The sequence below is a fragment of the Betta splendens genome, chromosome 19 (assembly GCF_900634795.4).
Source record: "Betta splendens chromosome 19, fBetSpl5.4, whole genome shotgun sequence".
In the NCBI taxonomy this organism is placed as follows: Eukaryota; Metazoa; Chordata; class Actinopteri; order Anabantiformes; family Osphronemidae; genus Betta; species Betta splendens.
In genome coordinates this window covers 10,914,651-10,934,029 of record NC_040898.2, presented here as the reverse complement: position 1 = coordinate 10,934,029, position 19,379 = coordinate 10,914,651, and the positions used below count along the sequence as shown (strand labels likewise).

The 19,379-nt window shown below is 53.7% G+C and overlaps 2 protein-coding genes across 2 annotated transcripts; one reads left to right on the top strand and one right to left on the bottom strand.

Moving 5' to 3' along the window:
• Positions 1-500: 500 nt before the first annotated feature.
• afap1l2 (actin filament associated protein 1-like 2) lies at positions 501-19,378 on the top strand. Its single transcript, XM_029134186.3, has 20 exons — positions 501-736; positions 7,067-7,195; positions 8,945-9,010; positions 10,101-10,192; positions 14,302-14,413; positions 14,596-14,679; positions 14,879-15,084; positions 15,299-15,478; positions 15,549-15,635; positions 15,721-15,805; positions 15,891-15,995; positions 16,068-16,279; positions 16,853-16,998; positions 17,076-17,187; positions 17,298-17,537; positions 17,689-17,923; positions 18,115-18,288; positions 18,374-18,561; positions 18,651-18,824; positions 18,916-19,378. The coding sequence occupies exons 1-20, from the start codon at positions 721-723 to the stop codon at positions 18,940-18,942; spliced, it is 2,670 nt and encodes an 889-aa protein (XP_028990019.1). The 5' UTR covers positions 501-720; the 3' UTR covers positions 18,943-19,378.
• LOC114845775 (kelch repeat and BTB domain-containing protein 13) lies at positions 9,987-12,199 on the bottom strand. The gene has a single exon (XM_029134193.3). It carries the CDS (start codon positions 12,192-12,194, stop codon positions 10,617-10,619), a length of 1,578 nt encoding a protein of 525 aa, XP_028990026.1. The 5' UTR covers positions 12,195-12,199; the 3' UTR covers positions 9,987-10,616.
• Position 19,379: the final 1 nt, after the last annotated feature.

The window sequence follows — 19,379 nt, the reverse complement described above, 5'->3', positions numbered from 1 at the left end:
ACTGCAGCATCCAGCGCTCACTGAACCCCTCAAACACGCGCGTGGGCCCACGTAGAACCCCGGAGCCCAAGCGCGGAGCCACGCGTTTTATCCATTTTCTGGGGAATGTTGCGCTTTGCATTCCTGTCATACCTCCACCCGGTCACGGCTCTCCCACAGGGGTGTGCGGTTGTTTGGACAGGGAGCCTCGCTTCTCCGCTGCGAGAGGGAAAGCGGTGCCTCGAACAGCGCAATAAAGCGCGAGCACTGTTCGTTTGCACTTTTGGTTTTTACTTGCGGATCATTTTAAAGTCAAGCGTCTTCAAAGTAAACATGTGCAGATTTATATTTACACACACAAAATGTGTTTTCTTCCACCTTTGAGACCGTTTCCCGCAAGTTTGTGGTTCTAAACATGATACGTGATTAGTGCGTGACAGAGAGTGGAGGGGGGGGGGGGTCCCACTCAGATGTGAGCTGCAGGCCGTCTGGATGCTGTGGAGTGGGAGGCGGTGCGCAGCGGATGAGGAAGAGGAGGACAGCGCTGCTGCTCCGCTCCGTCACAGCTCGGTCCGCCCGCGTCCGTCCACGGCCGCGTTCCGCGCAGACTTCCTCCGTGTCCCGTCACTCAGCAGCGTTTTTCGGGGGGGGGGGCTTCTTCGGGACCGCTCGGTTTTTTATGTGTGGAGGAACGAGACGCAGGGACCGAGAAGGTGAAACCGCGAGCGCGCGCCCGAGGCAATGGAGAAGCACAAAGGTAAGACAGGCGGTTTGTGAACTTTGTGTCGGCGACGCGAGCCGCTCACTCGTGCGCTGTGATGCTGACGGTGCATCCTCGCGAAGTCGACGGCCGTTTGATCAAAAAGCCGCGCTTCATCCGCGCGTGGAGATGATTCACAAGTCGCACGAAGTCATATTTAGCAGACTTGTAGCAACTGGTGTTAAAGTTGGGGGTTGACATGATGTTTTAGACGTGGGTCGTGTGTTACAGGTCACCTGTCATTAATAATAATAAGTAATAATGATAATACACATCATCATTATTATGATGGTGCACAGACTCCCATCAGGATTTCTGACTTGAATGCATCCTCTTCAGCAACAACAGGAAGATGTTTGGCTTCTGCCCGTCCAGCTCTGCTTCAAGTGGGCTCTATAAAGGTCCTTTGCGCTGTGACGGCCGATGAATTCCAATAGCAGCAACATTGTTCTCACGGCATTCCCCGAATTCCTGCGGTTATTTGCCCATGAGGGATGAGCAAGGTCATTTAATACTTCCTGACTGACGGAAAGGGTTTGAGGTCGGAGCGCGGGTCGCTCCCACCTGGAGTTCGCTGGACGTGGGAGCTATCGACCCCCCACACACACACACACACACACACACACACACACAACCCCCGCCGCCTTACTGGTCTGGCAGCAACTGGGCGAAACAACTTGCTGGACAAAGACAACAATGGCGACGGGTCAAACTGGACTGGAATCGGCACAATCTGGCATTCCCGTTCTCCAGCTGACTGGACAGCGCCGGCCATCAACGCCCGCCGGCCTCGCTCCCTCACAGTAAATAGTGAGTGTTGCAAGCAGCTGGACGCGGTGGCATTTTTTCATTAGCGCTCGGAGGCTTCGGGTTCGGCCCGCGTTCATTAGTTTGCTCGTCCGCAGTAGCAGTCGTATGCAGTGCTAAAATAATTAGTGGTTGACATAAACAATGTGACGCTGGACTCGGTCAAACAAATCAAGGTTTCGCTTTCCTTTAAGCGCAGATGTTTTTCCCAAGCGTCACCTGTAATAAATAATCCTGATTAAAGTCAGCGAAAGGCGCGAGGATGCTGGTGAGCCGGGCTGGAACGAGGCCCGGCCCGAACGCTTGGCAGCTGTGTGCGGCAGCACCGGGACACCCAATGAGACGGTAACGGCCACGGGTCAGAGGAAACCTGGGAAAACGCCCGTCGGAGCCGCCCCGCGCGGGTCTCGTTCCGGGGGAAGAGCATCAGCTTCTCACACTCCGTGCCAGGGACCGGGATCAAGTTAGGGAGCGGACGGGACGGGACACGTTCGGGAACGGCAGTCAACGGCAGAGGATGTAAATCAGCGGAGCAGGCGGGAGATAAGACCAGCGTTTCATGTGTAATCACGGAATGAGTCACAGTCTAAATGCCATTGCTTCAACCGTGTAGTGACACAACACACGGCTTTGTTTGCGCTGTGGCTTCGTCCAACGGGGCCCCGACGACACATTAATGACAGTATGCAAGCACAATATGTCATTCCTGTAAACATCAGCATAAGTGGGATGGAAGCGTGCGTCTGATTGACGCCTGATCTCATTATATGATCACGAAAAGGTACTTTTTTTTGCTCGCTGGCTGTTTTAGCACGAGCCCAGCAGACGAGGGCTGTTCAGGTGCAGGCATGGGGTCCGCGGGTTCACTTCCACGTGTGTCATGCTAATGGGGGGAAAGCGGAGTCAGGGCAATTCAGGAAGCCGGACTGAGCTATAAAAATGATGAAAAGGAAGACGGTCTTCCTGCGCTGTGTGTGTGTGTGTGTGTGTGTGTGTGTGTGTGTGTGTGTGTAAGTTCGGCACTTTTCACCCTCCGGGTCTTGCTCTGCTGCGTTCTCAGCACATCAAACGGAGCCCTCTGATTGGCTGCAGCAGCTTTGGATCCGACCTGCACCGTGTTTAATCCCCAATAGGCCGTTTTTGTGAAGAAACAGGTACTTGGAACAAGACATCAGGAGCTTACTTGTAATCATACACACATGGACACTGTGGTCTCGGCCTGGAGCTACTTCTGTGTAGGATAATGACTTAGCAGAGAGGCTTTTAAGTGACTGACTCGGAGGCGGCTTCCTAGTTAGCTTTTATTTGTCAGCAGCTGCTTTTAGTCTTTCCCGACAAACCGGGACTGCAGAGGCTTGTAAAGCATCACTTTCACTTCAATATGCATCTGTATGTCGTTACTTTGTATATACGAGTTGGAAAACTCGTATATACATATTCGGCTCAACTGACATTTACACATCACACACCCCAGAGCCACATCCTGTTGCACAACAAAATGCTTTTTGGGGGCTTCATGAGTAGAATCACTGTGGGATTATTTCCATCTATTACAACAATTACTTAATGACATTCTGTGGATATTTCTCTCTCTCCGTCTCCCACACAAACTTCATGTCATCGCGTCTTTAGGCCAAAGCGTTCAAGCCTTCAGTTCAAGCCTTTATCTGCAGAGACTACAGTAACATACGCTGCATCCTAATCAAGGGGAAGTTGCTCAAGCAGACCAGGAGCCTTTCTATAAAGATTTACTTGGATTTTCGAGCTCGTTAGCATATTTCAACTACAAAAAGTGCCTGTTTTCCCAAAAGGCCAAGCCGTAAGCCTTAATATAACTCAGACAGCACAGATCTGAAGGAAGGCTGGAAAAAAGAAGAGACTGTTGGGACAGACGAAGCAGAGGGAAGAGGAGAAACCTGAGAAACAAAAAGAATTCAACTTTCTTCAGTATTTGTACTCTTGTAAAGGTTAAAACCTAAATCTATGGCTCAGGTTGTTGCCAGTTACTCCACTGAGATCTATGCGCAAGTCAGCAACAGGGCCAATTGTTAAAGGCTGGAAAGAAGAATGAGTTAAAAAAAGAGGCACACTTGATATAAGTTAGGCATCGTAGACCGGGTTGACAGACAAAGCAGGAAGTGATGTTGTTATGAAGAGGTGTCAGAATAATACATCATGCCCCTGTGACGTTAACTGTGGGCCCGTAATAGGAAATAGAAGCCGTCCTCATTAAGTTAAAGAGACTTTGGATCAATTAAACAACGTAAACGTTCAAGTGCAGTGAAATAATTGTGTTTTACTGTTCCGTAAGGATTTCCAAAGGTTTCTACGGTTTATAGGGGCAAAGTCTTCAGTTTAACAGCGTGCTGCAGATAAAGCCTCATTACAGACGAGGCCTGTTATTTGCTCTCACAGGTGTATCAGCATTTTAAAGTCTGCAGAATGTTGACAACCTGAGGATCTGTGTACATTTACTGGATTCTTCGAGCTCTTATCTTGCTTCACTTATCACTTATCACATTGTCCTATCCTTTTCGAGTTCCTTGGCATCTGACACACACCCATCTTTTAAACTCAGGTTTCCGCGACAACAAGGCCACGACGCGGCTTGAGTCAGTCCGAGCGTGTCCACCACCCAGAACCCAGCAGGCTGCATGACACAGATCACTGCTTGCCAACAGCCCCCAAACACCAATCAGTGAAATACTCAATCCCTCGCTATCGGCCAATTATCTGCCACTGGAGCAAACCAGTCCCACTGTGTGTGGCTCCTTCCCATGAAGTTTGATGTGTAGGAAGAAAACCTGCTCTATCACTGCCAGCACAAGTACAAACAATTGACTGAAAAGCTCAAAATACTTTACAGTGCTGTTTCCTCAATGGTTCCTATTCTTTTGGCTCCGCTTCCCTTTTAGGTTGAGAGCTCACAGTTAAACCTGTATTTTCTAGAATCATTTTAGACCGTGTGTGTCTGTGAATGACTACAGAACTGCTTCTGGGCATCTCTTTAGCGCTGGAAACCTACTTGGAGTGAGACCAAATCATGAAAGTAGTCAGAAGAAACTGTCTGACCTCAGTGGAAATGGCAGCTTTGTGCTGCAATCAGTGTTCGGGTTCCTTAAGTCACCGGTGGAGTTTAAGGTGGACTGGGTAGATGGATGCGCAGCAGGTGGGGACGCGGGCGCATGGTTGAAAAAGAAAACACTTGAGGCCTGTTATATAAAGGGCCGGTGCGGCGGTCACGCTTAACAAAGCCAAGCGCGCACATCTGCGACTGTTTTCCACATCTGCATCACATGCCGAAATAAGACCACGATCAAGGAAGTGTCCCGAGCAGACCTCAACCAGCCGCTCGGAGCCGAACAAGCAGGGCCAGCTTGCCTTCTAGAAGCCCTCGTTGCATCATCACCTCAGTTTCCCGTTCTCACCGCTGATCAAAGTCATAAACACGCGTCAGGCACAGACATTACATAACTAAAACACTGGATATTTCCTGGAGCGTCGGTTGATGTGCGAGGATCAGGAGTTGTTGTGATTCTGTACAGTAGATGAGAGGAAAAGTGAAAACGTGTGTCGTTTGCTAAGTAAGGTCTGCAGGCTAACTTACTTATTAATAGTTTGCAGCCGCCTCATTTAACCGGGTGGAGCCTGATGGAAAGGCCGCGCCTGCCTCATTGATTCAGTAAAACCATCCGTGTTGATTCAGGGCCGCGAGCTCAGAGCAGGAAACGCTGCCAGGATCCTGACAGGACCCTCTTGTTCCGCAGAAGATTTGCTCAAACGTGACCACAATAGTCGGGCAGATTCACCTCACAAGCGTATTGACCCAGAAACGCATTTGACCTTTTGACCCCTGCTGAGTCTGAGCCGAGCCACTCCTCACGTCCCTCACTTTATCACTCGTGAATAGTTAACGTTGTCGTTGTCGTCTTTGTCTTCTTCTTCGCGGGACGGGGGCTCAGCAGCTGGGCTCGATGGCTGGTAAAGATTAAAACCAGCACAGCGCTCGCAGTCCACATGAACAGATGGGGGACGTGCGTGCGTGCGAGGCGTTGATAGATGCCGGCGGATTATTTTTGGACGGCTGATAAAGAAGATTTCAGCAGAATTCTTGGTCGCCAGACGCCGGCTGTGGTCGACGGGGAACGTCTGGGGACCTCGATGCGGCTGCAGACGCCTGCGCGTGGCGGCGCGTTATCTTATAAATGGATCTTTGCACCCGTGTGGGTTAATCATCAAAAGCGCGTCTCGCCGATCGGTCACAGATCCGTCGCTGTACGGGTGAACGCATGCGGTGGTGGGAGAGGTCAAAGTAGAGCCTCAGGCGGGAGGATGCAGCGTTGCAGAGCATGAGCTAGGTGTTTGTTTTCGTCCTGCGCGCTGTGGTGAATTAGACGCCGCTCTGCAGCAGCGGGCTGTTTATCCAGTCCGCCTCTGGATGTGGAGCGGGCACGGCGCCAGCCTGCAGCCCGCTGCGGACCTCCATGTCCTGTCAGCTGACTCCGTTTCCCAGGGTCCCCTAATCCAAAAGGCCATCTGAGTCGATCTGTGCAAACACACAAGGAGGAGAAGCTGGAAAAATGTTTAGAGTCACCGTGAGCGGGATAAACAAGGCGCAGCCCCACGAGCAACTGTGTGTTGTTTTAATTAGCGCTGTCGCGTTTGCATCATCGGACAAAGTGCTTTTTAATTACTTCAGCTCACAGGTCACAGCGTCAAGTTCGTGTCATGATGAGTTGTGTTGTTGTGCATCAGCAGCAACTAAAATACGGATAAAAATAAAAACTAGAGCATTTTTTCATCCTTTAGCCTCTGAACTAGTCGGTTCCAGTCTGTGGAACATCTAAGAGACGGTGACACACATTTGTGGGGGATTTTATGCATTCCAGGGTCTACGAACAGTCGGACGCCCCCTCCAGTACGTGCTCCACCTTTTCCTTTAATGAAGTCTCTCTTCTGGTGAAGCGCTCGCACACGGAGGCCCGCTGCAGCAAGGGGCCTATTCATGCGGCCAAGAGACAGTGAAGGGAGCACAAAGGGGGCTGTGAGCTCAGCGCTGACCCCTGAAGGATGTGTGTGGGCCGTACCCAGACACACAGGGGCCCCGCCGGCCGTGCCCCGGGCTCCTCCCCCTCCCGGCGGGACTTGACCTTTCGCTAAACTCACGCAACTGGCGATGGTCAACGGTGACCGGATCGGGGCGAGCGAGAGAGCGGGCGGGCGGGCGAGCGAGCGAGCGGCCGCTGCCGGCGGAAACCTCCAGAGCGCCTTCCCACGGAAGACGTCGGCAGACGGCGCCGAGCTTAAAGCGCAGAACGCCACACAGCGGGAACGAGATCGCGAGCGAAACCCACAGCTGAACGCGCCGGCAACAGACGGGACCTTGAGTTGAACTCCGTCATAAATTAGAGTGTGATGTTCCGAAAATGTCCGTCTGAAGACACCGCTGTTTTATTACCCTCACACGTTTCCATCCCAGAAACACAGTCACGTTCGAGTTTTTCCTCCTGTGTCTTCCAGTGCTGGACCAGCTCCTGATGGAGCTCCACCGCTTCCTGCTGGTCCTGGACAAGGAGACGCTGAGTGGGAGCGCCACCGTCCAGAAGGGCCTGCTGGCCGACCTCCTGCACAGCTACAGCGCCTCCAACGGTATGAGGAGCACCCTTCATACGCGTCAGCGGATCAAATAAAACTACCAGCAGGTCAAACGGCCTGGAAACGAGAATGTCACTCAACAGGTTCTGTTTTGAGGGCAACGCTCCACTTGTCTCCGACTCATTGTGAAACCACAGCGCTCAGACACCCAGATCCTCATGTTAGTCACTGTGCGATGCTTTCATTCCTGAGAGAGATACAATCTCGGCTGCTTGATGTTTTCCTCCTATGAAGGCGGCAGGAAATCGAGGAGTTACTTTAAAGTTCTCGATATGTGAGGACATGTATTTATTAATAGGCCCAAAGCTCCACTGCGATTACGTGACACTTGCCTGTCTTTATGCAAACCTGCTTTTGTCCCGCGTTTCCCACAACCCTGCGAGTTTACACTGTTGGCAGCTCGGCCCCCGAAGCCATCAAGCAGCCCACTCGGGCATTTATCTGCTATTTTAAACTCCCAGTAACCGCTGCGTAACGATTATGCTCTTATTCCCAGTTCCATTTGGGAGCTTTTCCTCCATTTTGCTTGCTTAACATCCCTTTGTGGTCTGCGAACTGCGTTTGCTTCCAGGAGGTTATCGGATCTCCATCGTTTTATTCGGTGAATGATTGTGGCCATTAGCTTTAGGCCCTCGAATCAATCACAGCTCTCCTGCTTTTTTTTTTTTTTAATAAAACAATGTGAAACAGCTAAAGACGAGTTTATTTTTCCAGGGGCAGTTGCCGGTGGGCTGATGCGAATTCACGTCGCCTGCTATTAGTTACTGTGTTAAGCCCATTTAAGCTTCCGCGTTTTTGGGTGATTAATTGGGAATAATGAGGAAAAACTTCATCTTTAGCTTCATCTCAGCTTCTTCCCCTCTCGCCAACGCACACCAGCAGCCGAGCGTTTCCAAGCTCAGCTCCTCGACTCGTCTCTCGATACTTCCTCTCCTGGCTCCGAGCTGTATCATTTTTCCGAAAGCTGCATTTATCCTCTGGGGACGCTCACTTCCTCTCGGCGGCGGTTTATAAATAACATTTCAACTCCGTTCCCCCCCGAAAAATCTGTTTTCACTGTGGAGGCGAGGCATAATTTCGCCGGGTTGCACCTCGTGGTATCTGTTTCAAAGGCGAGCGCCTCTCAGCCGCGTATTCTTAGTCAGCTGAAATGTTTGATTTGATTAAAACACTGTAGCTCGGAGCAAATTCCCATAACAGGTTCGAGTGAGCAGCTGGAACCAGAACCGCAGGGTTTATTGTTCAGGGAGAGACTCATTCGAGCCGCTCATGCGGCCGTGTCTCTGCCAGCTTGTAATCGCGCCACAATGTTGATGCTGAGCAGCAGCCAAACGTCCGGTGTGTGTGAACGCAGGTTTCGTCATGTCCACTCGATGTCCACGTGATGCGACGTCATCACGGTAGGTTTCGCTCAGCAGCTGCGTCGGACCTTTTCAGCGAGTACAAGGTTCAGAACCTTCAAGGACAGGAGCTAAAACAGTGTTCTATGTGTGCAGGCAACGAGGCCGGTGACTAATGTGCGATGAATGCCTGCCTTGGTGAGAGTGGGTGTCACTCAAGCCCCCGTCCGTCTGCACAATGCGATTCTTGTTTGGGTGAAATTCCCCTTTACTCCTGATTCGTGACAATTACAATGTTTGCTTATGCGGGATCAGCCCTTCCCTCATCCTGGAGCTGCTGTAGCGGCCGTCGACCCATTCGGCCGGTGAGAATAACCCTCTAATCTGTGCTGTTTCCACACAGGCGGCGACGAGGAGTACATCTACATGAACAAAGTCATTGTCACCGAGAAGGACAAGAGTTTGAAAGGTGCGAATCTCAACCGCAACGTCTGCCCGAAGTGTGATATGGAAACTTAGACTGCTGCCACTAGTGATAGAAAAGGTCGCAGCAAAACTAAAGGGGGGGGGGGGGGGTGAAGGCAGGTAAGTAAAACAGTCACCACGCACTCAATATGACATCAAGAGCACCCACGCCTCCTCCCCCCTCGCCCCCCCTCTACTCACCCACCACTTCCTGTGTGCTTCCTCGTAGCGCCGCAGCCATCTGAGGCCGAACCTTATTTTGTTTGGACGGCGATGAAGCGCGCGGTTTGCGCGAGCGCAGCGCTCGACGCGTACAGGAAATCTCAAAGCGCCGCCGCAAGGTTTCTACTGAGCCAGAGCCGACGGGAGATAGGACGCCTCGCTATCAGCGGGTGGATCGCGGATGATTTAGGCATTGTTGTGAAAGTACCACGTGGTTATTGAGACGCGAGCGACGCACGGACTGTCCCGCGGTGTCCGAACCCGACGCGTGCGTCGCAGATGCGCGCGCGCCTGTTGTTCCACGTTAATCCACAAATCTGTATTCGAGCGGAAACTAGGTGAAAAGTCGGGACAAGCGTGAACCGCGTCGCGTCAACTGTGACCCAGACAATCACACGGGCAGAGGTCGACTCAGCGCCTCGGCCCGAATGAGGCAGCACGAGACCAAGCAAAACCCTCAGCAAACCTGATTCATGTCCTCGGGTTCAGCTGCTGCTTCTCCTGAATAATTCAACATCCCACCTCAATTTGTTTTCGCCGGCTTTGTTTGACATTGTGGGAATGAATCATTGTCCATTGAGATGAACCCACTGAAAACCATAACTTTGGTCATGGGAGTTTTGAACCGTGGGCTTGTTGCTGCCATACGATACTTCCATTTGATTTGTGCGGTCATAATCGTTTCACAATAAAAGCCCTGTGTTCAAATGAAGGTGAGCGAAGCTGTATCTGAGCGAACAATGAAAACAGCGTCCAAGGTTAGTGTTGGGAAGCAGCGCGCAGCTTAACTTTATTTGTAAATCATTCATCTTAATTTGACAAACGTCAGATGAGTTAATATATTAATTTTCCTCCGTGCTTTTATTGCTTAGATGACAAATCAGATGCCCTGGTCAACGGAAAAGCAACAAAACATGGTCCAGTCCCACAGAAGACCCTTCCAGACCTGCCGCCCCCCAGAAGCGTAAGTGAGAGGGTTTTTAGAATATAATAATATCACACGTCGCTAGATTTTAATGTTCGTACAAAAATGCAGTCTGTGGTGTCCGCGCAAACCACAACCAGCTCCCAGAGTCACAAACCCGCGGCTGCGGGAAGCGCTTCCTCCCTCCACAGTGATTTTATGTTGAACTCGCGCAGTGTGACTTCAGGAAAAACACAGGGCGCGAGGTTGAGAGCATCCGTCAGCGCCTTTGAACTTCGCGCGAGCGCGAGCGCGCGCGCTCACCGCTTTAGACGGCGGCAGCAGCTGTTGCCAATCACGGCGAACGCTCAGCGTCAGCGCGTTTGCGCGCGCGCGCGCGCGCCGAACGGAGCAACGCTGGGGCCGCTTCGCAATCTGTCTGTTTTTATTCCGCAACGCTCTGTATTTCACCGCGGCTCTGACGTTAAAGTCGCGGCGGAGCTCCGGCCGAACCCCCCCCCTCCTCCTCCTCCTCCTTCCCGCCTGCGTCCAGCTGCGGCGTAACCGGGCCCGCGCTGGGGAGTCTGAGCAGACACGTCCACAGCGAGCCGCTCTTCGGGAAGCCCTTCATCTGCCTGCGCGGCCGCCACGCGTCCCCGCCGATGCGGTACTGCAGAGTCAGCATGTGCTTGACGGTGAACACGGAGTCCCCTCTGACCGTCGCAGTGAACAGTGCCCCCTTGCTGTTTATGTAGTGACCGGCCAACGCCGTCCACTGGCCCGTCGTCACGTTGTAGCGGTCTATTAGACAACGCAGGAAGTCGTCGCAAGGCCCGTTGCGCATGACGTACAGGTCGTCCCTGTGGGCCACCATACAGTGGCCGTAGCTCTGGGGGCGGAGCATGGTGGTGGCGAGCCTCCATTCGTCCTCTGCTGGTATGTACTCAAAGATATCCGTGGTGTCGGGTGGCTTCCAGAAGCAGACGAACACCCGGCGCCTGGCGACGGCGCTAGCCGCGGACGCTACGGGCCGCGGGGCGTCCCGTATAAAGCTCCACTCCCCCCTCAGGGGGTCGAAGGCCTCCGCTGTGGAAACCACGCGCTTCTGGACCTCGCCGCCGATGGCGTAGAGCCGGCCTTCGTGTCCCAGCAGGGTGAAGTCGTGCCTGGGCTGCCGGGGACCCGGAAGCGCGGTCCACGCGCCGGAGCCGGGGTCGTAGCAGAAGCCGGCGTCCACCGCGTCCTTCCCGTAGCCGTGGACGCCCCCGACGATGTACAGGCGGTTGTCGAGCACGGCCACGCCGGCCATGGACGTGCTGCAGAGCGTTGGGAGGTCGGTGAGGTGCTTCCACTCCGCCTCCTCCTCGTCGAGGTAACAGACGACCCGGAAGGAGTCGCCCAGCAGCTCCACGGAGGGGGAATGGGTTCCTATAGCGATGTAGCTAGCAGGAGACAGGGATTGAGAGTACTGTATCAGGTCCTCGGGGATCGTCCTCTCGGCCGCGTCCCGCAGGTCCTCGAACGCATCACGGAGCAGCAGGGCGGCGCAGTGGAAGAGCTCGCGCACCCCGAAGACGGCGGCGGCGCGGTACAGGAGGAGGCAGTTGTCCGAGTCCAGGACGTCGCAGAGGTGCCGCGTCAGGCGCGCGACCTGCAGGAACGCGGCGCCCTCCACGGCCGCCACCAGCTGCTCGGCGCCGCCGAGCTCGGGGCGCTCGCCGCGGCACGCGGCCAGCGCGGCGGCGAAGCCGGCGGCGCTGACGCCGCCCCGCAGGTGCAGCTCGTCGCGCGCGCTCTCCGCCATCCCCGAGCGGAAGAGCGCGCGGAAGTAGTCGCTGTGGCGCCGCAGCGTTTCCCGCTCCGCGGCGAAGCAGCTCGCCCCCACCCGCACCCGCACCCGGCCCGCCCGGGGCTCAGGGGTCGCGTTCCCAGCGCCGGGATCCGGGCCCGCCGCGAGGTCCTCGGGCGCTTCCATGATCTCCCAAACCGGGGTCGCGTAAGCGGCAATAAAGCGTGTGACTCCGGTGTCCGTCGGCCATGTTTGTCCCAGGACTGGCCGCATGGGCTGAAAATAGACGGGGACTATAGATAGCAGCTGTCCCACTGCAAGCGTCAGGCAGGAAGGGAAACTGACGCCGCGCACAGCCAGCGGTAACGTGGCCGCCGGCAACTGGTGATTATGGTACTAACGATCCGATTGGCCGGCGGCGGTGACGCGCCGGGACCTCTCCTTTGATCCTTCTCAGGCTCCTTCGTTCTAAAGCTGAAAGTGTTCCCAAAGAGGCCAAAAAATTGGCCCCAGCCCCGTGTGCTTGTTGTCCACCGCCGAGCTGACATTTACTCCCGCTTTCCCGGGTTTCATCCATTCTACTTTTAGCTGTCGAACGTCTAACCGAACAATTCCATGTTCACGAGCAGATAGTAAAGGCCCAGAGACGACTTGTGAGTCTGTGTTTCCAGAGCTGAGCTGCACTGATTATTTTTATCACTACCTTCTCTGCTCTGAGCTCCCAGCAGGCTCTCAGATACTGTGTGTGTGTGTGTGTGTGTGTGTGTGTGTGTGTGTGTGTGTGTGTGTGTGTGTGTGTGTGTGTGTGTGTGTGGGGATTCTTGGCATGGGAACCAGGGATTTTCCATGTTCCTCTGACTCCTCGTTTTCTGGGCTCTTTTTCCCACTCTTCCCCTCCGAAGCCCCTCCACCCCCACACCCCCCCTCCCCTCCATGCTGCCTTACTCACAGCATGCAGCCCCTTCGGCGCGACGCTTCTGCGGCGGAGCGAAGGGCGGGGGTCTACGGCGACTGTTGCAGGCTCCTCTTTAGCTCTGGCGGATGAAGCTTTGAGAAGACGAGTGAATGAGGAGAGAGAGCGCTGGCGATAAGGGCGAGCGAGCGGCGGAGGGGGCTGCTGCTGCTCTGGAATGCCGGGCTCTTTGTTTTAATTAATAACAGATGTGTGGACTGCTGTTTTCTACTCTGTGTGTGTGTGTGTGTGTGTGTGTGTGTGTGTGTGTGTGTGTGTGTGTGTGTGTGTGGATTCTTGGTGTGTGCTACACTTTACAGTCATTTCCTCAGAAGGATATTTATTTCTTAAGAAAGCCCCAGTCAGCTCTTGAGTTTTCGAAGCTGTCGCTTTTAGATGTGAGGTCACATGATGTCAGATGTTCCTTTTAACAGTAACTGAAGGGTGTTAAATTCAGAATGTCTCCAAATATTAGAAGACAGAAGAAGAATTTGGCGCTCTCATGGTGGTCGCTTACGGGACCAGACCCCATATCGGGGTTTGCTCATCAATCTGAGTTAGAATCCCTGTAATTCACACTGCCGCCTGACATTTGCAGCATCCCCAGCCGGTCTAATGTACAGCCGATGTTGCCCCCCTCCAACCACAGTGGGAGCATCGGTGACGCGGGGACGGTGACGTGACGCCGGCTGCTGTGACAGCTCAGCGCCTCGCTGGGAGACGGTGGGAACGGAGCTCGGATGCAGGGGACTCCCTGGGTCCTGGGACTGTCTCTGCTGGAGCTGCCCACATCATAAATGATCCTTCTATGACGTTTCCCTGCAAACACACTCATGATTAGTTTAACACTAAACCACGAACTTTGCCCCTAAAGCACAAAACAAACTGCTGTCTAAATATGACTACATACATAAGACTACATGTTTCTGTGAACTTGCAGCGACTTGGGGGAAAAATAAAGTGAAAGTAAAAGACTACAGGCAGCTTGTTGATGGTTGATAAATTAACCGATGCATATTAGAGATATGTTATATATATTTTTACTACCACGAGTTTATTTGAGGACCTCTACAAGGTTCACAACTCACCCTCAGCGTTTTAACAGTGTCATGAACTCCAGAGGTGGCAGAGGCCTCCGCGATGTGTTTCCCATTAGTCTGATTTATTGATTTTAGCTAAATATTCAAGTCTGCGCTCATTTGGAAGCGATCCCGAGCGAAGCGCGGCGCGTTTTCAGCAGCCACAGAGCCGGCGGTTTCCAGCAGCGTGGGGAGGCGCAGACAGACAGTCTTTACCACACAGGAGGCGCGTGAAGCCAGACTGCTGACGAGTGCGTGTTCTCGCGCTGTGTGAACCGACTACACGACCCTGAGGCAGCGGCTCCGTCCGTCACTGACGCCTCCTCCTCCGTCTTCTCTCGCCCCTCAGGGTGTGGTTGGTCGGGAGCCGTTCCCGTTGCCCCCCCTTCCCGCCCCGGCCTGCGTGGACGCATCGGAGAGCTACTATGAGGAGGCTCAGCCCTATGAGGAGACCATCAACGGTGAGGAGTCACATTATAAGTTCAGAACACATGCAACAAGCTGTAACCGCTGCCTGTGGTCACCTGCAACGCTGCCGAGGCCTCGTCTGCCTCTTGCCTGTGGTAGCGAAGGTGTTCACAGTGCATCTTCTTCACCCTGCTTCACCCTCTCCTCCTCCTCCTCCTCCTCCACTGCTGCGTAGACCTGCACCGTCTCGCCCTCCTCTCAGGGCCGTGGATGCGGGTGCAGCGCTCTGACAGCGTGGTCTATGCTGTTATTACCAGGGGTAGCTACCGCTCCTTCACTGGCCCTGTGTGTGTGTGTGTGTGTGTGTGTGTGTGTGTGTGTGTGTGTGTGTGTGTTTGCATGCCTGCAGGTTTAATCTAAGCCATTCAGCGAGCATGTTCTATTGTCCAGCATGAACTTGAAACAGATAATCTATGGACGACTGTTAGTTACTTACTGCTTGTTGTCCGCGTGTTTAGACGACGGCGAGGCAGTCAGCAGCTCGTACGAGTCCTACGACGAGGATGAGGCGGCGCGGGGAAAGTCCACCCAGCACCAGTGGCCGTCGACCGAGGCGTCGATCGAGCTGATGAAGGACGCGAGGATCTGCGCCTTCCTGTGGAGGAAGAAGTGGCTGGGCCAGTGGGCCAAGCAGCTGTGTGTCATCAAAGACCATCGCCTGCTGGTGGGTTGTGCAAAAGCCTGAATCAAAGCCCCGCTGAGGTTTTCTGTACAGCAGCTATGGTCACGAGCGTTTGCTTATATGTCCTAATTATAACTTGTAACTGGAAGTCATCGTGGAGGAAGATAAGAAAATAAGCAAAGCCTTAAAGGGCTGAACATAAATAAAACTTTAAACCCAGTCCAAATGTTGCATTTCTGCATCTGCCCCCTCCCAGTGCTATAAGAGCTCCAAGGAGCAGACGCCCCTGCTGGACGTGAGTCTGCTGGGCTGCAGCGTGATCTACAAGGAGAAGCAGGTGAAGCGGAAGGAGCACAGGCTGAAGATCGTCCCCCTGGGAGGCGAGGCCATCGTGCTGGGGCTGCAGAGCAAGGAGCAGACGGAGCTGTGGCTGAAGGTCAGGCCTGAACCCGCCAGCGTATTCACACTCGTTGATATTCTGACCGATGACTCATTTTCAAACTCAGGTGATTGAGGAGATCAGTCCCAAACCGGCGGAGAGCGCCGACTCGCAGCTCCCCGCCGCCGACTCGCCGCGGCTCATCTGCACCAAGGTGAGCTCGTGTTGAAACGACGTCTGACATCTGATGGCGTCACATTATGCTGTGAACGCGCGGCTAACGTGCGCCGAACCCGCAGGGCGAGCTGAGCGAGCGGCACTCGGCGGCGTCGGAGAGCGGCAGCAGCACCGACAGCCACGCCGAGACGCCCGAAAGCAAAGACGGTGAGTCATCGTCGCCTCCCTCTTATTTATACACCTTCGCGCCTAGCTCAAAGCGGGGACGGCCGTTTCCTTCCCTTTTCTGCAGTGAAGAAAAAGTATGGCGCGGGTTTGATGTTCAGCAACCTCATGAACATCGGGAAGAAAAAGCTGTCGTCGCTGGAGAGCTCGGAGAAATGCGTGGACACGTCAGGTGAGCGGGACGCCGAGTCCTGGGCCGCGGCGCCGGGCTCTTCCATTAAACGGGCTTCCTCCCGCGTTCCAGGCTACCTCAACGTGTTCGTCAACAGCCACTGGAGGACCTGCTGGTGTCTGATCAAGAACGGGCAGCTGTGGTTCTACCAGGACAAGGGCAAGAACAAAGTGAGCCAGCCCGCCGTGACCCTGGAGGGCTGCAGCATCCTGCCCGACCCCAGCCCCGAGCACCTGTACTCCTTTAAGATCGACATGGACGGCGCCCAGCTGGTCACGCTGGAGGTAAGGGTTGAAAGGCAGCATTCAAACAAACAAACGCCAAGGCCAAGCTGTGACCTATATCTGCGGGTGTGCAGATGTGTGGAGGGTGTGGACGCGCTGGGATTTTGGGTCTTTATTAGGTTTCCAGTACCACCCTTCTGCACTGCACGCCTGGTCAGAGGCACTGGAATTCACTGTTTAGTCTTCTGGGCTCTCTGACACACTCCTGGTTTGCTTTTGTTCCCATTCAGGCTATTCCCATGCATTTAGAGTTCCCCAACACACACATAGACGTGTTGATGAGCTGTTTGAAGCCGCGTGGGTGGGTGGTAATAATCTCTACATACGTACAGTGTTTTTGCTTTGAAGGCTCCTTATTATCTGACTTGCAACAACACAAACTGCGTCACATGTTCTTAATTGCACATTTCGTACAACTAGGCCGCCAGTTCATCGAGTTGTGTTTACTTCAAGTACCACTGGGAAATAATGGCGTTTTATTAACACAACGTGATGGATGGTATCACAAACAGCGGGGGTTGAAGGGGGCATGTCGCAAGCACATGGTATGCACTGATCGCCTCCTCCTCCCAGGCCAAGTCCTCCGACGACATGGGGCACTGGCTCGGCCTGCTGTTGTCGCAGACGGGCAGCAAAACCGACCCCGAGGACCTGACGTACGACTACGTCAACGCAGAGAGGATCTCCAGCATCGTCAACGCGGCCAGGACTTCCCTCTAGTGAGAACCGCCGCCTCCATCCGCTCACATAGTAACGTCCACGTCTGCGGGACCTTTCTAACCATGTGCCTCTCCAGCTTCATGCAGAGGAGATATTCTGAGCCCAATACCTACATCGACGCCCCGCCGCCGATCCCTCACAACTCTGACGACCTGTACGACGATGTGGCGTCTATAGCCGATCCAGAGGTCCGTTCGAGTCATTCTGTTTGTTTCATATCACTCTCGGTGACCTTTGCCTTTCATTTTCACGCGGCCGCGCTCCACTTCCCTTCTCCGACTGTGCTCGTGTTGAACAGGATGCTGCTGAAGAGGGCGGCGAGGACAACAGCCCCGAGGACAAGAGCGAGACGCGCACACGGGATTCCCAGGACGCCGCGGCACAAGAGCAGGACCCTGACAACAGGATTTACCTGGACCTCATCCCCGTGAGATCCTTCCTCCACACACCTGCTGGAGAAAGAGTGTCACCGGGCACAGAAACGTCGACACATTCCCCAGTCGCTGCAGAGGACCAGCTGGACTCCTCGTATCAAGAGGTGCATAGAAAAAGTACTCATAACAACACCACAATGCTGCAATGGAAGATAAATAGTTTGCTGACTTTGCTGTGGGAAACACTTGACTGAATTAGTGCAGCTGTTTTTAATAATTCCTTCCATGTCCTCCGTGTGTTTATACTGATTCCAGGTCAGTTCTTGTCCTCCAGAGCCAACACCTGCGTTCAATGAAGTAGGTTCAACGTCTGCCAACAGCGACCCTGGACAGGACGGTCCCCTGACTAAGGCTAAGACCCCGACCCAGAGCCAGGAGGCAGCCAAGAGGGTGGGCACCGGATTCACACAGGCCTTTGGCTCCAAAGCCCCCACAGCTGCTGGCTTCCCTCACAGTCCTCAGCCCATGCGGCTAAAGGCGCATACGATAGGTGAGGCCAGTGGTGGAAAGATGCTGGGATGATTAACAAAACCACAGCTCCCTCTGGTGAAAAGCTGGCTCCTCTACAGGCAAAGGCTCGGCTCAAAAGAAAAATGACCAGTTATAGTTCACATTTAACTAACTGTAGCATAATTTGTGTATGATGCTTCTTTTTTTTTTTTTTTAATCTTCAACAATCAGGGTCTCCTTGTTCCGTCGAAGTGAAACTGGGAAAGAACCGCACTGAGGCCGACATGAGACGCTACATTGACGAGCGCGATTGTCTTCAGAAGGAAAAGGACGAGGTGAGGAGCAGCCTGGCGAGCCTGAAGAAGGAGAGGAGGGAGATCAAAGAGGAGCTCAGCGCCTGCCAAGGTACATCCACACCCCCGCTAGCGTCAGACTGCGCCCCCCCCCCTTAACCTTGATCTGTGACTGACTCCCCCCCGGTCGTCCTCAGACTCCCAGCAGCAGGCCTTAATAGAGGCCCGGCTGAAGCAGAAGGAGGAGGAGTGTCGCGAGGCGGAGCGCCGGCGGGTGGAGGTGGAGCTTAAGCTGATGGAAGTGAAGGAAAGTCTGAAGAAGGTCGAGTCGGGGCCGTTCACACTGGGAACCACACTGGACAGCAGCCGCCAGGACACGGCGCCGGTTAGTGCGCACCGCTTCATGCCTGTCACACAGACACAGCAGAGATGAGCGTGAGACGTTGAAATACCTTTCTGTGGTTCGACCCCAAGGCTAAAGCAGCCGCTGCGCCCGCCGCTCAGACACCCCCACCGTCGTCCCATCTCTCCACCATCACCGTCACCATCACCGCAGACTCTGCCTCACCTGTGAACTCGGCATCCGCTCTAAAAACCAGACCAGCTTCCATGATGGGCACAAAGGGCAACGTCCTGCAGAAAGCCAAGGTGAGATCGAGTAGCAGGAATGTTACTGGACCAATCGCTATGACAGAAAGATGGTCACATCACAGATGCTCTTCCCATTTTGTTTGTACAGGAGTGGGAGAAGAAGTCCACCACCTAGAGGATGAACTTAAAAACCCTCCGACTACTAAAATCCAAACTGTCTTAGTTTGGATGTTTGTCAATGAGCCAAACCAGCGTCCTCCCTCCTTCAGCGCCTCTTAAACTAGACTGCGAGAAGAGTCCCAGTGATGAACTTTACGTTTTAATAACTTTTCTATGAGCTTTTTCAAACTGTCTGAACCTTTGATGTAGTAGCATTGTGGCAGTCTAACGGGGAGAAAGTTTCCAGGATGCAGAAAAGCCAAACAATTAAAACCACTCGAGTGCGACGCCTGCGTGCTGAACTGGCCGTTCTGTCCACTATACATCGTAGCTTGGTTCATATATGCTGGTAGCCAAGATGTAAATATATTTACATCAGTATTTAGCCTTTTGGCTTGTATTGCTAGCTAAAAATGCACTTTTTATGAAAAATAAAAATGTACTGACAATAAT

Coding starts and splice junctions, on each gene's coding strand:
- afap1l2 (XM_029134186.3), top strand. Junction 14,414..14,595: donor CTATGAGGAGACCATCAACG/GTGAGGAGTCAC, acceptor ACTGCTGCGTAG/ACCTGCACCGTCTCGCCCTC. Junction 15,996..16,067: donor GAAATGCGTGGACACGTCAG/GTGAGCGGGACG, acceptor CCCGCGTTCCAG/GCTACCTCAACGTGTTCGTC.
- LOC114845775 (XM_029134193.3), bottom strand. CDS start 12,194: ATGCGGCCAGTCCTGGGACAAACATGGCCGACGGACACCGGAGTCACA.